The 23055-nt window shown below is 38.6% G+C and overlaps 1 protein-coding gene across 1 annotated transcript; it reads left to right on the top strand.

Moving 5' to 3' along the window:
- The first annotated feature begins 57 nt into the window (after positions 1–57).
- On the top strand, positions 58–15028 carry NUDT21 (nudix hydrolase 21). The gene is made up of 7 exons (XM_040498054.1): positions 58–321; positions 2753–2953; positions 3796–3859; positions 8460–8549; positions 12596–12671; positions 13288–13402; positions 14689–15028. The coding sequence occupies exons 1-7, from the start codon at positions 206–208 to the stop codon at positions 14708–14710; spliced, it is 684 nt and encodes a 227-aa protein (XP_040353988.1). The 5' UTR covers positions 58–205; the 3' UTR covers positions 14711–15028.
- The last annotated feature ends 8027 nt before the right edge of the window (positions 15029–23055 follow it).

Below are 23055 nucleotides of genomic sequence, written 5' to 3'. Positions count from 1 at the left end.
GCTGGGCTAGGCCAGCCACCGCCGCTCCACTTCCTGCCGCCAGACGCTCCGGATGCACTTCCGGCGTGCCTTTACCTCCTCTTGCCCTCTCATGTTAATGGCGGGTGGCGTCTGCTGAGGAGAACGCGAATAACCGCTCCCGGCACAGGGAAAGTCTCCCTGCCTGCCCCATTTCCTCTCGCCGCCAGTATTCTAGCTAGTCAGCATGTCCGTGGTGCCGCCCAATCGCTCACAAACCGGCTGGCCCCGAGGGGTCAACCAGTTCGGCAACAAGTACATCCAGCAGACGAAGCCCCTCACCCTGGAGCGAACCATCAATCTGTAAGTGCGGCCTGGCCTTAGCGCGCTGCCTTCGCGGGCACTCCCTTCCTCTTTAGCGCTCCTAAAGACTCCAGGTCTTCTGGCGCGTCACTGGCCCTCGGCGGGCTCCACGCCTCCCCACCATCTCCAGTCCCGCTCGCGGACGCGCGCTTTTGAAGATCCCTCGGGGCCCTTTCCTGGTCCTCGGGCGCCATGGGGTTAGAGTCCTACTTGGGAGGAGGGTTTTCCTTTTCTGGAGAGAAGGCTTGCTCCCCTGCCCCTCCATTCAGTCATTCTAGGAAAATCCCAAGTTTGTTTTGAACTCACCCCCTCCCCACGTCTCCAGAGGTAAACTACTGGAAAAGGTGTGTTTATTTTTCCCGTCCAATGTTTCTGTTTTCACATCACGTTTGTGGTATTGTTTTTGTGTTTTTTTTATCTGGTATGAATGGTGTAATGTATCGTTTTTGCAGTTTTCACTTTTCTGTAGCGGTAAGCTTTCGAGATCTCGGTATGAAGCTTAGGTTTAGGTTTTTTCTCTTAACTGCTTAATTGCATTTGGGTTCTTGAATGCAGCACATTTTATTCCTGTGTTCAGAACTAGCTGGCTTACCCTATGCATTCACCTGCGGCATTGACTGCCGCAGCGACCGGAGTCAACCACCGCGTAGGCCCCCAGCTTAGGGTGGATTCTGTTAGGGTTGGGCTTTCATTCAGACCGTGGAGGGGACCAGCCTGCAGCCCCAGAGAATCCACTGTGGCCTGCGTTTTTATTTTCAACACTTTTCTGTTTAAGCTCTTCAAGCCCTTGCGTGTCGATGTCACTCACAAAAGTCATCTTGCAGTGGCGGGTAATTGGCGTTTGGGCTCTGTCTTGATCAAGAAATTGTCAGAATATCCTTTTTCTTTTCTTTCTTTCTTTTTTCTTTTTTTTTTTTTTTTTTTGCTTTAAATAATATCTTAGAGTTTGTGACCCACCGTGGTGCTGACCCTAATGGAGGAAAGTAGCCAGTTTATACTGGTCAGTATTTATAAGGTACAAGAATTTACTGATACTGGGGTTTCCATGAGAAACTTTAAGTGTTTCTCTATTTTACATTCAAATAAATGGACTTGTTCCCTTCAACAGCGATTTGAAATGGAAAAGATGGTGGTTGTTATTGCTTTATTTGGCAAAACAGGTGCTGGCTTGGAAAGTTAGATAATAAAAATGTTAGGTTTATTAAATCTGTAGGTAGATAGTGGTGTATGTACAAGCTAATATCTCTAGCCAGTACATTAGCATAATAGCAGTTTAATTTCAGATCTCTTCTTCAAAACATCTTCATAAGATTTCCATGAAGTGGAAAAGGTAATTTTTTTTTTCTTTTCATGTGAAAGCACAGCTTCTGGATTACTTTGGTAATTAGAGCTAGGGCGCATGGTTTTCTCTTGAGTTAACTTTATTCCTGGACCAATTTGCATCAAATGACTACGTAGAATTAACTTGGTGAAATGTTTTCATTTTTGCCCCATTAAAGTTATGGGTGGATGGGGATGCCTGGGTGGCTCATTTAGTTTAAGTGTCCAACTTTGTGGCCAAAATCATGGTCTCAGGGCTCTTGAGTTCAAGCCCTCTGTCAGACTCTGTGCCGACAGCTCAGAACCTGGAACTTGCTTCAGTTTTCTGTGTCTTCCTCTTTCTTTGATCCTCCTCTGCTTGTGCTCTCTCTCTCTCTCTTAAACATAAATAAACAAAAAATTTTTAAAAAGTTGTGGGTTGATGAATTTACAGAACGTTTCCTCTCCTGTATAAATACAGTATTCAGAAAAAAAATCACTGATGTGAACTCATTTCACCAGGGTGCATTATAATCTAACTTGAAAACAAGTCCTCTTCCCCACAATATACTTTATTTTAGGAAACATTGCATAAATGCCTACTTTGTATCAGGCACTGGGCATAATGCTTGGTGTACAATGGAGAAGTCCCTGCTTTGCTAACTGAAGAGATGATGGAAAGTAGTGGCTGATCTTGTAGAAAAATAAGTATCAGTCTTTAACACCTATAGTTAATAGAATTTCTGATTAGATTGGTAGAGGAGCCCTAGGGAGCATTAGCTAGGTTGTCGATATTAGTATGGCAGCCGTGATAAAAAACCAGGGGAGTACCAGACATCCAGGTGGCCACTTCTCTAAGCATTTGAGGGCCTTAAGGATGGTGTTGTGTATAGTTGAAAGTTCAAGTGTGGGCAGCAGGTTGATCTAATGGAAGCTCTGACTTTATAGTCCAGAGAGCTGGATTCTAATCTTTGCTGTCACATTAACTAGCTATGTAACTTTGGACAAATCCTGTGTCTCTGAGTACAACATATACACTTTTATACCATAGTTTCTTTATCCGTGGTTGGAATCTGTCATGGTAAATTATTGTCTTCAGTTCTCAGGTGAGATGTTTGTCTTTGGATCACAGGTACCCTCTTACCAATTATACTTTTGGTACAAAAGAGCCCCTCTATGAGAAGGACAGCTCTGTTGCAGCCAGATTTCAGCGCATGAGGGAGGAATTTGATAAAATTGGAATGAGAAGGACCGTAGAAGGGGTTCTGATTGTCCATGAACACCGGCTACCACATGTGTTACTGCTGCAGCTGGGCACAACTTTCTTCAAATTGTAAGTGTCACTGGAAATTAACAGCAAGACAGCTTTTAGGATTGCTGTTTTATGCAGCTTTGGAATACAGTTTTAGACCTTATTCATTTCCGCAAACACTATTAATGGAGTCTTCAGAAAGAGGAATTCATAAAGTCATTTTCCTCCAGGGTAGTGCTCATTTATTGCCTAATTAGAAATCTGCATGTGTCTGTATATTGCTAATAATTGAGCCTGATAGAAGCCCTGTACAGCAAATAAGTCCAAATTCAATTTCTAGGTATCATTGTAGCATTACTAAGAACAATTGATATTATTTCTTTCTTAGGATGAATAGTGTTTATTTTTCTTAAAATGACTTACATATTTATAGATAACTATTTAGTTTTATCATTTAAACTTATAAATCTCTCAGTATTATACATTTAGTCCACAACTATTTGACCAGATTATACCAAAAAGGTCAAATCCTTAGATAGGAATTCTTGAAAAATGTCCCATTTTTCAGACCTAAAGAATGTGGTCCACTGCCTCTCTGGGCGTTTCTATAATCCATTTTCACCAGATAGCTTCCAGAGAGAAGAGATTGGGATGGACTCATGGCCAGCAGTTATATTTGTTATGTTACACGTTTTGTTTGTTTAAAACTAGGGTTTGTGTACTGTCTGGTGACTTAATACAATGAATTCAACTTTCTAGCACATTCTTTCCCCTCCCTTTACATTTGTTTCCTTTGATTGCCTTAGGCAACATTGAAATATGTGTTATTCAGTTACATGATAGAAATTAAGCATTATTTTTTTTCTTCCTGTTACCCTAAAATTGTATTAAGTTGAAAGCTGAAATTCTTAACTTTTATACAGACCTGGTGGTGAACTTAACCCTGGAGAAGATGAAGTCGAAGGACTAAAACGCTTAATGACAGAGGTATTTTTCCATTTAACCACTTTTGCAGTTTGATTCTTGCCCTGAATACCACCAACTTAATGGATAATTAGGCTTTTTATCTCTTGTGGAAAGGATAAGTTTTTTTTGAATAGTTTTCAATAAATAAAACATAAACAACAGTGTTACTACAATGTTTAATTTTTGCAAGTTGATCTTGTGCTTTATCTTAACTTTTTTTGTTGTTGTAATGTTGTTCTAACAATAATGGTTAATAAAAGCCAACATTTATTGAGTACTTACTGTGCTAGGCACTGTTCTGAGTGCTTTACATGCAATAACTCCTTCAACCATCACAACAGCCCTTGGAGGAAGTACTATTATTAATCCCATTTTACCCATTGGGATACTGGGCCCAGAGGTTCAAGTAACTTGCTTGATGTTTACAGCTAGTATGTCATGTGGCTGGAGATTTGAATGTAGTATTATTCCAGTGTAGACCGCTATAGGGTTTTGACAAGAGAATGATTACTGCTAAATACCTATTTTCGTTTTTGCACTTTTATCTTTTAACCTTTACTCAAATTGTGCCACCTTTTAAAAGCACTCTAATGTCTGCCTCTAAAGACTAGGGGCCAAATGTATATAGATGCTCGAGATTTTGAGATTGCAGGTTGTTTTCACTTTTTAGCATGCAATCCTTCCCTCTTTAATTGCAAAACTAATATACGTTTTGTGCCAAAACCTTGGCAGATACAGAAAAGCAGAAGGAGAAACAAAGCTAAAATCACCTGTAATTCTACCACTTTGACCTACTGGTTTATCTTTCTAGTATTTTTTCTAGTGCATTGTAACTTTTAAATATTGTGCTGTGCTTAGACTTCCATTCATATGTGGTTGATTGGACCTACTTGCTTAGCTCAGCCCCTTCTCAAAACTCTACCAAAAAGGAAGTAAAGAGTTTTTGTTTTTTTTATTTAAGATATAAAGTCAGTAGGATTGAAGGAGTCTAAGATGAGACAAAAGCGAAAAAGAAATTTTAGGAGCTAGAAAGCAGATGGGCAAGTCACATCTGTCTTAGCAGAAACTCTCAACAGGAAGGTAGTCCAGGACCTAGCACTACAGAGCAAAAGGTTGAAGGATTGGAAGTGCCAGGTGCCCATGAAAGTGGGGGCATGCATGGACTGAAAACTGGGTTGATTGACAGTTTGTATAGGACATATTTCTATATCTAGGTCATCTTCCCCACTCTGTACAGTTAGACAAAGACTAGCTGGTGATTGATTGTCAGTTAGCTATTCACTCAGAGAACACTAAGCATTGAAAAAGTAGAGGAGATGAGAATAAGTGAGAGTTTACATCCTCAGTAGTGAGACTTCTAGACTTCTACTAGACTCATAAAATGGTGACAACTAGGCTTACATACATACTCTGGGCTGAAGGTTGGAGGTTTTGTTTCTGGAGAAAGTGGCCAGTCCAAAACAAACAAACAAACAAACAAACAACCCTCCAGATGATAGTATTTGAGAATCTTCCCCAAGAACAGTGTGATCCTATCACAGAGAGGTGATAGTTAAGCATCTTATTGCTTTACCCCTAATTGTGAGCCAGGCTTTTGGAGAAAGTGTCTTAAGAAGAAAGAGAGTAAAAGAAGCAAATGAAAGTCAACAGAAAACTCAGCAACAAAATTATGACTCGTATTTTTGGTGTGATGAAAGGAGATAGCTCATGTGTGGAACACTGTGCCATAAAAAAGACTATTCAGCCAACAAGAACCCATGATATTAAAATGTTAGCAGAAACAAAAAATTCAGTAGAGGGTTAAAAGATTGAATTGGCAAAATCTAGAAAGTAGAATGAAAAGGTAAAACAAAGGTAAGAAAAGACAAAATTAGTGGGTCATTCTAGAAGGACCAGAATATAGATAAATAGAACAAAGGAGGAATAGCAAAACAATAACTCAAGAAAATTTCCCAAACTCAAATAACATGAGTTTTCAGATTAAAAAAGACCTATTGGCCTTCCCTCTATAATGAATGTTAAAAGATCCATGCAAAGGCCTATCATCATGAAATTTAATTTTTTTTATTTTAGAGAGAGAGAGCATGTGGGCAGAATGGAGGGACAGTGGGGGAGGGAAGAGAGAGATAATCTTAAGCAGGTTCCATGCTCAGTGCAGAGCCCAACACATGTCTCGATCCCATGACCCCAGGATCATGACCTGAGCCAAAATCGAGTCAGATGCTCAACCAACTGAGCCACCCAGGCGCTCCTGAAATTTTAAGTACGTAAGGATAAAGAGAAGATCCTAAAAACTTCCAAAGTTGGGGAAGGGAGGAGAGACAGGAATTAAATCCAAAGCATCAAAATTAGAAATGGTATTGTCTTCCTAGAAATAACACCGAAGTTAAAAGGTCTGGGAACATGCCTTTGTAATTCTGAGAGAACATGATTTCTGTTATAGAATTTTCTGTCTAATCAAACCATAAATCAAATGTACAGGTAAAAAATTTATTTCTAGACCTACAGTTTCCAGAAATATATCTCTTGTACCTTTTCCCAGGAAGCTCCCGGGAGCTTCCTGGGAGGGTCTTCACCACCAAAATGAAAGAAAAAACTAAGAAGATACAGTATTCAGAATATAGAGAGGATCTAACAACACAGGAAAGAGGAAAAGGGAAGTCCTAGGCCTCCAACTGTGAGGCAGGGCTGAGAGCATCTACAGAGCGGTGGAGGATATAGAAAGTCTGTCAGTGGGGCGCCAGGGTGGATCAGTTGGTTGAGTGACGTCAGACTTTCGATTTTGGCTCAGGACATGACCGTGGGGTCATGGGATTGAGCCCTGCATTGGGCTCCAAGCTAGATGTGGAGCCTGCTTGGGATATATTCTCTCTCTCTCTCTCTCTCTCTCTCTCTCTCTCTCCCTCTCTCCCTCCTTCTCCCTCTGCCCCTCTCCCCCAGTTGTGTGTGTGTGCTCTCTCTCCAAAACAAAACAAAAGTGTCTTAGGAAAAAATGAAAGTGATAGAAAATTTGATGTTTTGAGAAAAAATTTAAATTCTTGGGAGAATGTGGAGATGAAGTAGTGATAGTGAATGATACGGATATATGAGATAGTTATTAACTCTGAAAGAAAAGGTTAGTTGCGTAGTAACAAAATGTAATTATGGTTTACTAAACACTCTGGTATGTCTGATTCACCTAGTTACAGTAATTTAAGTACCGAATATAAACTTAATCAAATGGTGGAGGAGAAAGTATGAATGGAGGATGTAATTTTTAAGATCCAAATTCTCACCCACAGTAGAGGGTGTTAATGGTTTTTTTTCTTTAGGTTTATAAAAACATAATAAGGTAATCAAAAAATGCCAAAAAGAGTGCATTGAAAGTGTAACTGTAGTGGAGAATCCTGATAAACACTACCTCAGTCGGGTGATCAAGATTAACATCAGTGAAAAGTCCTGCCGATAGAACGTGCCCTGATGTGATGTGATGAGAATGGTACTTTAGCTCTGTGGTCTTCCTCTCCAAACTTCCCAAAATCTATAATCCCAGTCTAATTGAGCATTTTGCAAAATATCTGATCAGTGTTCCTTAAAACTGTGAAGATCATCAAAAACAAGGAAACTTTGAGAAACTGTTACAGTCTACGGGAAAAATTGTGCATAATTTAAATGTAGTAGCTTAGAGGAGATTCTGGGACTAGAAAAGGACATTAGTCAAAAACTAAGGATATCGCAATAAAGTATGGGCTTCCAGTTGATTATAAAGTATCAGTATTGGTTCCTTAGTTGTAACAAACGTGCTGTCCTATTGTGAGATGTTAATAATAGGGGAAACCGGGTATGGGATATATAGGAAGTCTGTAGCATCTTTGCATTTTTTTTTTTTTTTCAGTAAATCTGGAGCAGTTTTTTGTTCGTTTGTTTCAAGTTTTTATTTAAATTGTGATTAACGTAGTATAATATTAGTTTCAGGAATAGAAGTTAGTGATCCATCAGTTGCTCATTACAACAATAATACCCATCACCCATTTATCCCATCATCCTGCCTACCTTCTCTCCAGCAACCCTCTGAAACTTAAACAGTTTATTTAAAAACAAGGGGAATGCTTGTAAAAATAGAGGCAAGTATTGGAAAACAGCTAAGAGTTGAAAGTTGTAGCCAGTGGAAATTGGGAAAGTGGGACAGGGAACTTCTCATGGTAAACCTTGTAGAACCATGTTCGACCAATAAAAATGTATGGAGTGTGATTTTGATTAAAATAACTTAAGTCTAATGTAATGCACAGATTTATAAAAATGAGAATTGTGAATTTGGAACACTTTTCTATAATTTAGGTAGGTGGGTGATTTACATAAGCCTCAGCTTGATTCTGGAAAACACTATTGTATGTATGGCATTGGCTGATGTAAGTAATTCATCACCTTTGGTTTTCCATGTGTGGTCAGGATGTAACAACAGATTCGTTGGTCCTGTATAGTTATGTTGATGCTAGATTGCCATTTTGGCACTCATAGTGTATGTCTTGGGCCGAGTGACACAGGTAATATTAGATAAAAAGTCATAAAGAGGAAATCTGTATTTTCACAAAAGAAGGATATAAATGGATTGTTTATTGGGTGTCTTATTTCTTTTTAACAGATACTGGGTCGTCAAGATGGAGTCCTGCAAGACTGGGTCATTGATGACTGCATTGGTAACTGGTGGAGACCAAATTTTGAACCTCCTCAGGTCAGTGCTCATTTATATTTGCTGGGCATTTGGGTAAGTAGAAAACGAATTTAATTCTAGCCACTTGAAAAGAGTGTAGTAGAATTTGACTTGAAATTTTCTTTTCTCTCTCCTTAATTTAGATAAAAAATGAAAAAGCCAAGCATTTGTTCTTTTAAAGGAAAATTTCAAACATACAAAAGTAGAAGGAATAGTGAAAATACATGAATCCCATTACCTGTCATCCACAGGTTAACAGTTAGCAACTCATGGTCAGACTTCACCTGCAACCCCATTTCCCCTGCCCTCACCTTGGATTATTTTGGAGCAAATCCTAGGTATCATTTGGAATGTAAATATTTCAGTATGTATTTCTAAAACACAAGGGTCTTTTTAAAAACACGACCACAATACACATTCTCACATTAATAAATTATTCCATGAGCTCATTAAATATGTATATCCCTTGACTAGTTTCAAGTTTTATTTTTATTTTGTTTTCTAATTTGTTTAAATTAGGATAGTCTCGTAAATCTCTTTTGGCTGGTTGGTTTCCTATTTCTTTTTTTCCTTGTAATTTATTTGTTAATGAAAGCAAGCTATTTAAAGTCTTTTGTGTTTCCATTGCTGATTGCATCTGCCTGTTGTCATTGAACATGTAGCTCTTTGGCTTCTGTCCTATAAAACTGGTAGTTAGATCAAGAGGCTGGATTTGGCTAATGAGGGAGTGCAAGGCTTACTTACCATAGGCAGTATATTGTTTATTGCTGCATAATAAATGATCCCCAAACTTAGCAGCTTAAAACAGCAAACATTCGTTATCTTCATTTCTCAGGTTCAGGCATCTGGGAGCTGCTTAGCTGTGTAGTTCTGGCTCATGGTCTCATGAAGTTATGGTCAGGTTGTCAGTGGGATTGCATCCCCTCCAGGCTGGACTCAGGCTGAAGGATCTAATCCCAGGTTCACACATGTGTTTGTCAGCGGGCCTCTCCTCCTGGACTGTTGGACTGAAGGCTTCAGTTCCTTGTTGGGTGTTGACCCAAGGCCTCTCTCTGTTACCGTGAAGCGTCTCCACAGTGTAACTCCCAGTAAGGCAGCGGGCTTCCACTAGAGCTTGAGATCCGATATAGAGATAGTGACAGAGAGAGTGCTCAAGGAGGAAGTTGTGGTCTATTATAACCTAATCTTGACAGTGTCATACCATCACTTACTTCTGTATGCTATTGGTTGCACAAGCCAACATGGTACGTTGTAGGAGGGCACTGCACAAAGGTGTGGATACCTGGAGACCGTGGGGGTCATCTTGGAGGATGGCTGCCACCGATGGTATCGTGCACTTCCATCAGAAGTTTTTTAATGTCTGGTTGTCTCTTTCTGTAATGTTAGTGGCTCATTGATAATAGTTTTTTGGGTTTCATTACGGTTGTGATAGTTTTAAGGAAAACTTCTCTCATCAACTATTTGGTTACCGTGAGGTATAGTTTGTATAGGAAAGAATAGATGCGTCTTTTCATAAGAATGAATGAATTTATTAGTATCCTCCAAAGATGTTATTCAAGAGAAAGAAGAAGACAAAGACTGGGGTACAGACATTTTGTTTGGGAAGTGATCCCAGAAAGCAATAGACTGATAGGAGAGGGCAACCAGAAACAGCAATAGTCAAAAAAAGAAGGGCACATAATTGATTTTATTATAACTGTGGGCAACTGGATCCTGCTGAGGACTGTGAGGAACCATGTGGAATGTACCAAATTGTTCCATCAGAAGGATGGAAGACTGGAGATTCATACCCCATTGGATAGGGGTTAAATTAACTCCCTTGCACTTTCATGTTGAGTCTGAGCATTGGTTGATTTTTGGGGGCTTTGGAAATGCTTTGAGGCTGAAAAACAGAGACTGAGACAGTGGCAGCAAGCTGGGAGCTTTCTAGCACTTCCCAACAAAGCTGCCCTGAAATCTGAAGTGGGATGGGATCTGAGGTGGGTGATGAGGGGCACAAAAAGTGTGTTTCATTGACCTTTTAAAGTGTCATATGACCTCATGGATTTAAATACATTTGTTGTGTTTTAATACATTGTAATGATTGATGATGGTACTGATGTCCAAGTTTTCTCACCTTTAACTAATGAGAGCCTCTGATCCTGAATCCTATAGACAAGGCTCTATGACTTGGATACCTTCTTTGCATTATGTGGTGTTCCAGGTTAAGAATCATACGAAATATCAACCAAGTAAAGATTAGATTATTATGTCTGTCCTCTTCCTTCTGACTCTCTAGTATAGCTGAAGGATAGGAAGATAAGGTGCTGTGGAAGCTGGTGCTAGTACTCACTCCCTGAGGATTGTCCTGGCCTTAAGAAAGTATCTGCTATCTGGAAATAGTGAAGTTCTGGTCCAAAGATACATGAAACAATTATTTTAAACTTTTTATGGTTTCTTGAACATTCTTTGATCGAACTGGAAGCTCAGTAATAAGTTTTCCAGGCTACTTTCTAAATGCCCTCATCTCCCCTACCGAAGGGCTAGGACAGTTACTTTAATTCACTGAAACCTAGGGTTGGCTCTGCTAGCATGAGGTGTAACGCAGGTGTTGTGTGTAGGTGTTACGTGTTTATTTAATACACTTGGGGTAGTGGTTAGGTGTCAGTGGGAAAAGAGCATGACACCGTCTCCCTGTCGTTTTGTATAAAGTGCCCTTGGCTTAAAATAAACACCAAGAGGAAGACTGGAGAAGAAAGGCTTAAAAGAAAAGGAACATGTAGCCATAGGTAGAAGAAAATTGGGGTAATTAATGCCAGTCACTTTGGTTTGGTCATGGTGTGGGAGCTTCTGTTTTATGTGAACCACAGGTCTCCCATAGCCTGTGCTATTCAAACTAGTACTTACCTTTTTGTTTGTTACTGCCAGTGCCTGGTTTTCATGATCATGTAGGGTGCCTCCAAAGCCTGGGATGGTTGTCTTCATTTATCATACTTTAGGGATGGCTGCGCTGTGTAATTATTCTGACTGGAATACTGAGATAATCCAGTGAGGGGTAGCATAGTGGGAAGTAACAGGCTTTTATAGTGTGATGATGGTTGAATAGATGAGGTTGAATCCTGATGTCACTACTTATTTGTGTAATCTTGGGAAAGACCTTTAGCTTCTCAGTGTAAGTTCTTACATTAAATGTGGGGGATATTTCCTTCTTTTGGCTGCCTCTGTTTTATCCTACTCTCCCCTTATATCTATTTTCAGCATTTTTCAATTGCCCTGCCCTCAAATACAACTCCCAAAGCCAAAGTAGATTTTTCTGAATGTATTATGGGGAGGTGCAGGAGAGATCTGTATCCCAGACTTTTAAACTTTGCTCTGTCAAAATTCTTTCTGAGGTTGTAGCCTCCCCTCTCTAATTTTCTTTAGAATCTCTTAAGTTCTCCAAAATATTTTCTGCATTTTCACAAGCAACTTGATTCTCTCCAGCTGATAGGACTCCCCTTCCACTGCTCGTCTGGTGTTCCTGAAGCGTGCATCTGGTGTGTGTGTGTGGCATCATTGGGGGAGGAGCATCTTGTCAAATACCTCACGGGCCATATTTAAACTTTTAATATAGCAAATGTGTCCATATCAGAATTCTAGAAAATTAAACTTAGTGAATTTTTTTTTAAAACAACTTTTATTAGAACAGTACTTAATGTCAGACTTCATTGGGTTGTAAATTTCTCAAGCTGTCAGTCCTACGACTGCATATTTAATTGACTTGAATGGTTTTCTACTTATTACGTTGTGTTTATTAAGCATTTGTCTATTAGAACATCTGTTAGGTACTAGGTTTTGGTCAAGGCCAGACTAGAAGGGGTTCTAGTTCTCCCAACAGTATACATTGTATTGGGAAATAAACATACAAAGAAATAATTGAAACCACAGGATACATGTTAAGTAAAATTGTGTTGGCATTATGAGAACTTAGTCTCTAAAGGTTGATATTTGATCGTAAGGTATGAAATGGAAGAAGTTGATAAATAAAGGTATGGAGTTGATTAAGGGATGTCTTGGCAAATACAAATTCTTCTCTTCTGCTATTTTAGTATCCGTATATTCCTGCACATATTACAAAGCCCAAGGAACATAAGAAGTTATTTTTGGTTCAACTTCAAGAGAAAGGTAAGTTAGTTTGTTTTCGAAAGCACCCACCTAAAAACTTTTGTAGAGTAATTTCAAGAATACTTCTATTGGTGTTTTCTCCACGTTCCTTAAAATTTTGGATTTATTCTGAAAATAAAAGCACATACTATGTACAGAATTCACTAGTTTTTCTTATAGGTGTGCCAGTCATGCTATAGGGGGGAAAGTAAATTTAACTAGAGCATAAAATGCCATTTGGTGGCATTTTGAAATCACTCTATTGATACATTGTAACAAACTGAAAATTTTAGATGATAGATGAACTGATTTTTTTAATACCATATTTAGATCTGTTGTACAGTTTAACAAATAATTATTCCATGTCTTAAAAATGGAATTAATAAATTATAAACCCGAGGCTCTGCTCTTCTCCTTGTTCCCAGGGCCAGCACTTCTAAGATGCTCTTACTTGTTAGCAACATGAACTATGAACTTTGCCCAGAAGATACAACCAAAAAATGTGTTAATGAGAATTACCTTTTTCCTCAAAAGTTTCTCAAATGTAAAACCAGTGAGTGATGAATTTATGAATGAAGTAGAAGCAGTGATTGTATAAGAATTTACAGAAAATGAATACTGTTTTATTTTATTTTAGCCTTGTTTGCAGTCCCTAAAAATTACAAGCTTGTAGCTGCACCATTGTTTGAATTATATGACAATGCACCAGGATATGGACCCATCATTTCCAGTCTCCCTCAGCTTCTGAGCAGGTATAGAAAGTTGAACATTCTGTGGCTGATTAGTCTGAATTGCCAGATTTAAAATATTCTGAGCTGGTTGAGAAGGGGTAATTATGAATTTTTGTTTTTAAGGAAACTAACACGTAGATGGATTCATAGTTAATGTACAAGCCATAGAGTAAATATGACTGACTAAAAAGTGTCCCCAGACTCCTCAAGTTGCAGCATGACATTCTTGTAAATACCAGAAGTGTACCAGCGGTGCTCTTCCCCAAATCTGATTTATTTTTTTTTTACTGTTAAGATTGAAGTCTTCATTCAAAGAAGAGATGGTAAAATGGCAGTCAGCAGTGTATAATAAAAACCAGGGAAATTATCTGTATAAAAATGTGGAGAATTGAATCTCTTGGTGTAGTATGTTCTCTATCGTCTTCAAAACCTGCTATAGTTAGACCTATTGGGTTTGTGGGATTAAGTCTTGAATTTTGACATACACGGAGGTTTTTTGTGTTTCTTTTGGCAGGTAGAGTGATAAGTGCATTAAAAAAAAAAGTTGGCTTGTACTGTTTGAGGAGCCTTCTATGGATAGGGATCGCAGAACAATGTGGTAGCTAAGAATATAGATTCTGAGGGCAGTGTTTGGATTTGAATTCTACCTTTAATAACTTCCTGGCAGTGTGACCTTGGACAAACTCTACTGTTTGCTTGTTTCTTCACCTGTAAATCAGGGTGGTAGTCCCCACTTCATAGAATTGTGAGGAGTGAGTAAAATGATGCATCTGAAGTGCTTAACAATAGTGCCAGGCGCCTGGCAAATGCTGACATAAATATTAGTTCAAAAACATTTCCAGTAGTGATTTTGGCTTTCTGTGAAACCTTGTTGATTAGGAAATTGGTCTTTCTATTTTGTTACACGAATCAAACTTTATCTTTTGCTCCTCTTGGTCTAATGATGGGTTAAAAGTTGAAGTATGACATATGAAAAAGAGCCCTAACATCACTTATCAGGTATCGGGAACTGTGCTGAATGGCAGAGTACCATGAGGTATAAAAATTTTCCTTCCCACAAGGAACTTGTTAGTGGATAATTAATCAAATGTACACTCTTAAATTTTCTTTTTAGTTGTAAGTATTTAACAACACTTATTTAATGTGTAAGACCAGACAGGTGATAGAAAAAGTATGTCTCCGTATAGAAAATGCCAATAATGTCAAAGGAGGGCAGAAATGTTCACATTTCTTTATCATCATCTAAGGTAAAAAACTTTGTAAATTATGCTGTTTTTAATAAAGATATTGTTCTTTCTAAAATTCAGGTTCAATTTTATATACAACTGAATTCCTGCACAGTGGAGAAGTAAAAGAAGCCGTCTCTGTGAGCACAGCTATAACACATTGTAGAATAAACATGGTAGACAAGGTTTTTTTTGGTTTTGTTTTGTTTTGTTTTTTATCTCTTCCCCAATCCCTAAATTGCTACCTACTTTCTGTTTGAATAGTAAAGTTAATACGAAGAACTAGATAGTGGTGTAAACAAATGTGATAAAGTTTAATTTACTTTTGGTTCTACTCCTACTTTTTGTACAACATTAAAGAGTATGGACTTCTTTCTATTTGTATTTTTGTTTTTCACATTAAACTTGGAAAATTCTTACAGGTGAGGACTGGTTTTTTTCCCCCCTCGTAGGCTGATGAATATTTAAAGACAATGGCAGATTTAGGTCAGTCGAGTTTATGGGACCCTTGTTCTGAGGTCATAGTTGGGGTATACTCCAAGACTGTGTTCTAGATTTTTGTGACGAGGAACCTATGTTATTTTTGGGAACTAGATTTGCTTGATGGATCCCAAGGTGTAACTCCTGAAACAAAGCACTCTGAATTGTACTACAGCAGAGCTCCCAGTATATTACTGACTTGTACATTTTATACTGATACGTTCAGACCTTTGTTCGCAAGCAACAGACCTTAAACATATGAGGAGTCATTAAAATTGGCTAGCTTAGGGAAACTTGTGGGACTTGGTATAAAAAGAGACCCATTGAGAGCTGATTGAGATGTTTTTCCTTCACATAATGGAGGTATTAATTATTTGTGTTGTGACATTCTTAGTCATGGTAAAATAGTGGTCTGTAAAGGAAGTTTCTAAAAGTGGGTCTGTTAGGTTTTGAGCTCTTTGGATTGCAAAGTTAGTCATTTCAGTTTATATCCATAGAAACGAAAATTTGGTTTTAGCAAGTGACATAAGCCTTTTCAAAAATATTTTGGAATAATTTGAATCAACTGAAATATAAGAACAGGATAGAGGATAGATTTTATCAGCCTAAGAGAAAAATACCAAATTTTAAAAGCTCTTTAAAATAACACTACTAAATTAGGATCAAATTTGGGGGAATAAAAAAAGACTCCTAGGGCAAAGGAGTTTGTTGGCTGTGTCATAGCTTAATGGCCAAAGTATTTTGTGTATATGCCTTGTAGCACACTTGTTGATGGTAGGTCTGGTGAAAAGGAAATCTTGTAAGATGCAACTACTTAAGACAGATTGCTATAGTTTTTAATAGATAAACAGAAATGAACTATTGATTAATTCTTATATCTTTATGGTAGTGATCACAGGCTTTTTCTCCTGAACATAGGGTGATTTGAAAGGTACATTGCATACTCTTCCCTATTGAGACTTGAAAAAATTAGACCAAGAGCAATTATATTAGTAAAGGTTCAATTTTATTTAGTTGAGGTCCCATCAAACCATCACAAGGTTATGTGTCAAGTAGTGATTGTGACCATGCTCATGCTTTGTAGTAGGTGAGCACCACCAGGCTTTAGGACCAAAAATGATTAGTGATTTTTTTGTTTGTTTGTTTTTTTGAAAAAGCCACTAATTCTGTGGATAGTCATCTCCCTCAAGGGCTAACAGTCCCACTCCTCTGGTTTACATTAATATGTTTATAACTTACTATAATTTTCCTGGTGAGCTCACTGATTTGCTGAGCCCTGTCAAGATTGGGGAAGGCAAAGATGGAGACAGCTTAATCCAGTCCACCTTCTTGGTTGCTTCTGGCATCCAAGTGAAAGGCTACAGTAACCACATTTCAGATGTGCTAGGCTAGTATTTGTCATTTGGGGATGGTGGAAGGAGGTGGGTTCGTGTGGTTTATAAAATGCTGTATAAGTTGAAGAGATCTAATATGAAGGTTCTCATGTCCTTTGTAACATAGGCTTTGACCTAGAAATTCTTGATCACTACTTCACAGTGTTAAGTACTTGAGTCCATCATTTATATGTTGGGGCCGAGGTAAGAAACACCTTTGATTTCAGCTGTCTGGGTTACTAACCTTAGAATGTAAAAAGATCTGGTTTGGGATGTAAAACTGACAACAAACAAACACAAATGTTTTAAACTGTCTTTGAACTGGTCAGTTACGGTTGTATCTCAATACTGTGGTGTTTTAGGTTTCCTGATGGAAATAGTAGAACTAGGAAATTCAAATCTGATGTATTCTTACACATTAGAAGAGGGTACATGGGCATTGCTTAACGCTAAGCTCTTTTAATGTAAGTTCTTAACACACCTCTGCAAAAACTAACAGTCTTAAAATTGTGCATTCTGATTCTCTACATACTAAATACGGAATAATTTTAAAATGAGCTCTTGAACTGATTTTGTATTTTTGAATGCCTTCTATGTTTCAGGTTTGTTTATAGATGAGAGTCCTCTTTTGCATTGTAGGAGTACAATATATGTCGTGTTATTTTTTCAGAGTAATCCAAGTAGTGCATATTGTATATAAATCTAAATGGCACTGGAAAATATTCAATAGCTTGGAGGAAAAACTAGAAGTTTTACTCAGATGTTTTCAGTCATATTTAGAATTGACATCCCTTTGAAGAAAAGTGAAATTTTTTTAAGTGATGAAGACTATTGTGGTTTTTTAATAAGTAGGTAATACTTAAAATGGCATTATGATAATTCTCTTTATGAATTTGTACTTTATAACATGAGATCTGGAAGATTTTTTATTTTTTATCAGCTTATATGGTTCAGTTATTATTTTGTTTTTTCACGGGTTCCATTAAATTAGCATGTATTTAGATAAAACATAGTCAAATTCGCCAGTCTTTCTTCATGTTTAATTAGAAGAGAGGTAGGTAGAGGTCCTCTAAATTCAACAGACCAGCAAGCATTAGCAGCTTAAAAATTCTCTTTCTTAAATGATGTGACTCTTATGCTTGCGGTTGTTAATGACTTTGAGTACTTGCTCAGTCGCTTGAGGTGAAATGCCTAGATTAGCTTTTTCCACGTTGGAGTTTCTCAAACTTAATGTTTTTACTGGTTCATAGTGTTCAGGACAGTACCTCCTGGTCACTACGACTATTTGAGACAGTGTGCAGTTTTGTATGCAGCTTCTCCAGAGAAGCTTTAGTGGGTTTTCATTGTACTACAAGTCTGCTTCCCTAACAAAAGTTTGATTTCCTATAATTGTTCCACTTGCTTTGCATCACTTATTATTGGGGTTAAACTGACTCATTTAAAGTAGTTTGCCTTTGTTGTTTAGATAGATGATGAAAAACAATACTATAATTTGAGCCATAGGAGACATTCTAATATTAGCTCATATTTATCAAGCTTGTTTTTGTGAAAACAAAACAAAAAAATGGACTAAAACCTAAGTGAGTCTAGATGTAGCCAGTTTAGGTGTAATTTGTATTTTAGTGATAGATTGTACATAGAACTAGACAAAAATGGGGGAAATGTATTACGTTCTCTGTTGAGGGAGAGATCAGTGCACTTAAACACTTAAAAACTTTTGGTTACTGTGTTTACATCATAGTGTACAAGCATTGTTTATGGTTTGGCTTTGAGAATTTTTATGGCATTACACTTACAGAAAATGTATAAAAGAAACTGTTCGAAGTTTTGGTTATATTTTTATATTTGTAAAGTAAAAGTTGGATTAAAATGGTCACTGTTCTTTTTAAATTTTATTTTATTGTCATTTCAATTAAAAAAATAAAACAATGACTCTGTGTGTGGCTACTAACCTTAGTTTGCAATTAGAAATCCTGCATGCTTCTTTTTCAGTGTCCTTGGCTGGGGGCCATTAGGTAAGAGACAACTTGGCAGAATAGCAAGCGCCTGAAGAACTGGGACATTGATATTGCTCTCTCCTGGCACTCTTCCATTGTGTGTTAGCCGTGGTCTTAGGCAGATCTAGTTTCCTGCATTGTGAAGGGGGACACTGGATTTAGAACCTGAACCCTGGGATTTAGAAGTTGTCCCATAATTTTGTTAAGTGTGTTGTTGTATTGTTAGCGACTCAGTTTTCTCACCTATAAAGAGAGTGTTGGTTCCGTTAAGTTTTTTTTTCAGACACCAGGCTTTCTGCTTATGTCATACTGTGTAATGTAATTTCAGCATCTTAAATAGCAACAGCGTGCCCAAAAGATGGGAACAGGTGTGTAATAAAACCACAGCCGTTCCATAATTTGGCTATTGTTGAGAGTGCTGCTATGAACATTGGGGTACAAGTGCCCCTATGCATCAGTACTCCTGTGTCCCTTGGATAAATTCCTAGCAGTGCTATTGCTGGGTCATAGGGTAGGTCTATTTTTAATTTTCTGAGGAACCTCCACACTGAATGTCCATCAACGATGAATGGATAAAGAAATTGTGGTTTATATACACTATGGAATACTACGTGGCAATGAGAAAAAATGAAATATGGCCTTTTGTAGCAACGTGGATGGAACTGGAAAGTGTGATGCTAAGTGAAATAAGCCATACAGAGAAAGACAGATACCATATGGTTTCACTCTTATGTGGATCCTGAGAAACTTAACAGGAACCCATGGGGGAGGGGAAGGAAAAAAAAAAAAGAGGTTAGAGTGGGAGAGAGCCAAAGCATAAGAGACTGTTGAGAACTGAGAGCAAACTGAGGGTTGATGGGGGGTGGGAGGGAGGAGAGGGTGGGTGATGGGTATTGAGGAGGGCACCTTTTGGGATGAGCACTGGGTGTTGTATGGAAACCAATTTTACAATAAATTTCATATATAAGTAAAAAAAAAAAAAAAAAAGAAAAAAAACCCCACAGCCGTAAGATTTTATATCTGAACAAAAGTTGAATAAAACCTGATAAAGTTACTGTAAGACTTTTCTGAAAATTTTACTGCTTGTGTATTTTATGGCAGGTACCAAAAAGCTGTGAAAAATTATGAAAGAAAAGCCCCAAATTGAAATATGTCCATTAACTTCTTAACCTACAACTTGAGTTGGTTATTTTTCTCCCTCTGCTAGATTTAGTAGAGGGACACATTGGTCTCGCTAATGAAACACCAGAATTCTGTGGGAGTATACTTAAAGCTACTGGATTAGATAATGAAATTCAGTTTCTAGGATGTTGAGAATCTTCAACAACAACAAAACTACTCAGCCTTTCTCACAGTACAGTGAAATCAAATGAAGTCACGAATGTGAAAGGATTTCAGATATTTAAAAAGAGTAAATACCAATAATGTATCTAGGTGTGAATCTTAATTCACACAAACTCTGGTTTGTCTGAAGTGATACTTTTAAAAAAATTTCTTTTGGGGCGCCTGGGTGGCACAGTCGGTTAAGCGTCCGACTTCAGCCAGGTCACGATCTCGCGGTCCGTGAGTTCGAGCCCCGCGTCGGGCTCTGGGCTGATGGCTCGGAGCCTGGAGCCTGTTTCCGATTCTGTGTCTCCCTCTCTCTCTGCCCCTCCCCCGTTCATGCTCTGTCTCTCTCTGTCCCAAAAATAAATAAAAAAACGTTGAAAAAAAATTTTAATAAAAAATTTTCTTTTAACTCAAGCTAAATCACAGTTACCATCTTATGAAGAAGGCAGAAAATTCAGTCTTTTAGTCATTATTGGGAGACTTTGGGGCCCAAAGTCTCAGAAGAATCCAGAAAGCATAAATGGTACTCTGAAATGAGGGTGGGGGTGCAGAGAGCTCTAGATTCCCTCATGGACTCTAAAGATACTTTTGTCTAAGCTGGACCAGCTCTTTAAGGTCTGGTGTGGTTGACTTCCTGCCACATGCGGGCCTGAGGACTTAACTGATAAAGGTAGTCCCTGTACCTATGTTCAGTCTTGCTGGGCACACTAAGTATTTATTGTTCTGTGTTTTGCCTTCTCCCCTGGTCCTCTCAGGGAGTAGGAGACAATGCAAAGAACCAGAAGTGCTGGTAGGTTTTAGAAGGCGAGTTTTGACCTTGCTAAAAAATCCTTGAGAGAAGAATGTGCAAAAGCCTGGCTACCTTCTTGGAGTGGGAGAGCAAAAAAATGTTGGTAGAACAATACTAATTATTCTAGTGAAATATTCAGGCACAAACCTTTAACATTTTTTAAAATGCTGGGGCACCTGGGTGGCTCAGTTGGTTAAGCATCCAATTCTTCATTTTTGGCTCAGGTCATGATCTCACAGTTCGTGAGTTTGAGCCCTTCATTGGGCTCTGTGCTGACAGTTCAGAGCCTGCTTGAGATTCTCTCCCTCTCTCTCTGCCCCTCCCTTGCTTTGTGTGTGTGTGTGTGTGTGTGTGTGTGTGTGTGTGTGTGTGTGTGTTCTCCCAATAAATAAAAAATCTTTTAAAATGCAAATAAATTATTTCATATAGTTAGGCTAATCTCACCTATTGAGTCCTCAGGAAGTTCAAACTTAGACTATAATTTTTATGTAGTCAGAACTTTAAAAAGTTGCTATTAAGGGTTTTACAAAGTCATTACAGAAAACAGGTTGTCTAATGTTTAACACTTCGAAAGTAGTGGTTATCTCAATATAGTTCAAGGAAGAGTATAGCACTTTAGAATTCAGATGGTGGAATGTTGGTGGAATATATATATATATACATACATATATACATATATATATGTATGTATGTATATACATGTATATGTATATGTATATGTATATGTGTGTGTATATATATATATATATAGGCAGATCTATTAGCAACCCCCCTTATGGTGATGGGACAAGTTTGGTGTGTGGGATCTTGTTACTGTATTTTGACTTGGATTGAATATAGATGGCCCAGTATTGTGATTTAAAAATCTTGGGAGCTCAAATATAGTAGAATGGTTACTTCCCTGGAAAATATCCTCATTTTTCAAAATAAAGCTTTCCTTTATTTTACCAATAAAGTTGAAAGCGGAGCATCTTAATCAAATGGCTATAGGTGGAAAACCAAAGGGAGCTGAAGCCTAAAATTCATATAGACTTCACATAGAAGAGTGTGTGGGGTGTAAGTAATTTCCCCATCCTCCCAAAAGCCAAATTGTGTTCCATCACAGGCCCTTTAATAGGATGTTTCTAACAATTACAAAGTGGATGGTAATAACCTTGAGAGAACCTTGTATTTTAATTAATAACCTTAAAAAGAGACCTTGAACATGGTTTAGTCCTTTTCTTTTGAAAGTTTGTAAGATTTAACAAATATATACTGAGCACCTACTCTGGAGCAGGCCCAATTCTAGACCCTGGGGATATGATGAGGAGTAAGACCCTCGAGCTAAACATTTTTTTGGTATAGCACTTTTTTTTTGGTCACTGCTTTATTAAAGTGTACAGTGAAATGAATTTTAGTATATTCAGAGTGGTGGAGTCATTGCAATTTTTAAAAATCCATATTTTTTTACCCCCCAATTCCCTCATCCCTGGCCTCCCCCTCCCCACTACACCCTATCCCACTCCTCCCAGCCAGCAACCATTCGTGTGTTTTCTGTTTCTATACATGTATTTGTGCATTCTGCATATTTCATATAAATGGACCCACAATGTGTGGCCTTTTATGTGAGGCTTTTACTTACTAGCATGCTTTCAAGGTTCCTCCGTGCTGTAGCATGTATCATTACTTCACTCATTTTCATGGCTGAATAATTGTCCATTGTATGGATTATACCTTATTTATGCCCCCATCGCTTGAGGAACATTAGCGTTCTTTCTACCCTTGGCTGTTGTGAATGATTCTGTTACCAACATTTGTGTACAATTTTTTGTGGAGTTAATGTTTTTCATTTCTCTTGGGTATGTACTTAGGAGTGGAATTGCTAGGTCAAATGGTTACTCGTGTTTAACTTGTTGAGGAACTATTTTCCAAAGAAGCTGCATTATTTTATATTCCTATTTTATATTCCTGGTGTATGAGGGAACACATTTTTATTTCCTGCTGAATTAAGTCCGTTGTAGATTCTGCTGGAGGCTACTAGGAAACAATAAAACCTTAAGATCACCTAACTGGCGCTACATTTCAGTGTGTTGATTAATATTCTTTCCTTTAGGGTCTAGCCTCTCTTATTCCCTAAGCATCATCTCCTCTTTGGACCACGAGGGAAGCTGCTAGGCCCAGTGGGGTACTCAGGGGTAACCCGCCTAAGCGGGACGGGGTAACTGTTAAGGAAACCCAGGGGCGAGTGTCCGGGTCCCCGCGCGCTTCGGACTCGCGACGCTGCCTGGGCTCGACCGCCCGCCGGCGCCGTCAGGCCCGCGTGACGCTCCTGCTCCGCCGGCCAGGCGCCCTGTATGTCCGCGGGCCCGGCCCGGCTGGGGTGTCGGCGGATAGGAATGCTGGGTGCTGGGCCCCAGAGCCTGTGGCCCGGGCCTTCACCCGCTCGGCGACGGCGCGACTGCTGGGGGCGGGGGACGGAGGCCGCGCCCCCGCGCCCGTC

The sequence above is a fragment of the Herpailurus yagouaroundi genome, unplaced genomic scaffold (assembly GCF_014898765.1).
Source record: "Herpailurus yagouaroundi ecotype Mexico unplaced genomic scaffold, PumYag 190, whole genome shotgun sequence".
Classification (NCBI taxonomy): Eukaryota; Metazoa; Chordata; class Mammalia; order Carnivora; family Felidae; genus Herpailurus; species Herpailurus yagouaroundi.
This window is presented reverse-complemented; position numbering and strand designations above follow the sequence as displayed.

Bases quoted from the DNA above. Each gene is read 5' to 3' on its own strand.
- NUDT21 (XM_040498054.1), top strand. From the start codon at position 206: ATGTCCGTGGTGCCGCCCAATCGCTCACAAACCGGCTGGCCCCGAGGG. The intron at 8,550-12,595 runs GTCAGTGCTCAT...CTGCTATTTTAG, and splicing joins CAAATTTTGAACCTCCTCAG to TATCCGTATATTCCTGCACA. The intron at 12,672-13,287 runs GTAAGTTAGTTT...ATTTTATTTTAG, and splicing joins GGTTCAACTTCAAGAGAAAG to CCTTGTTTGCAGTCCCTAAA.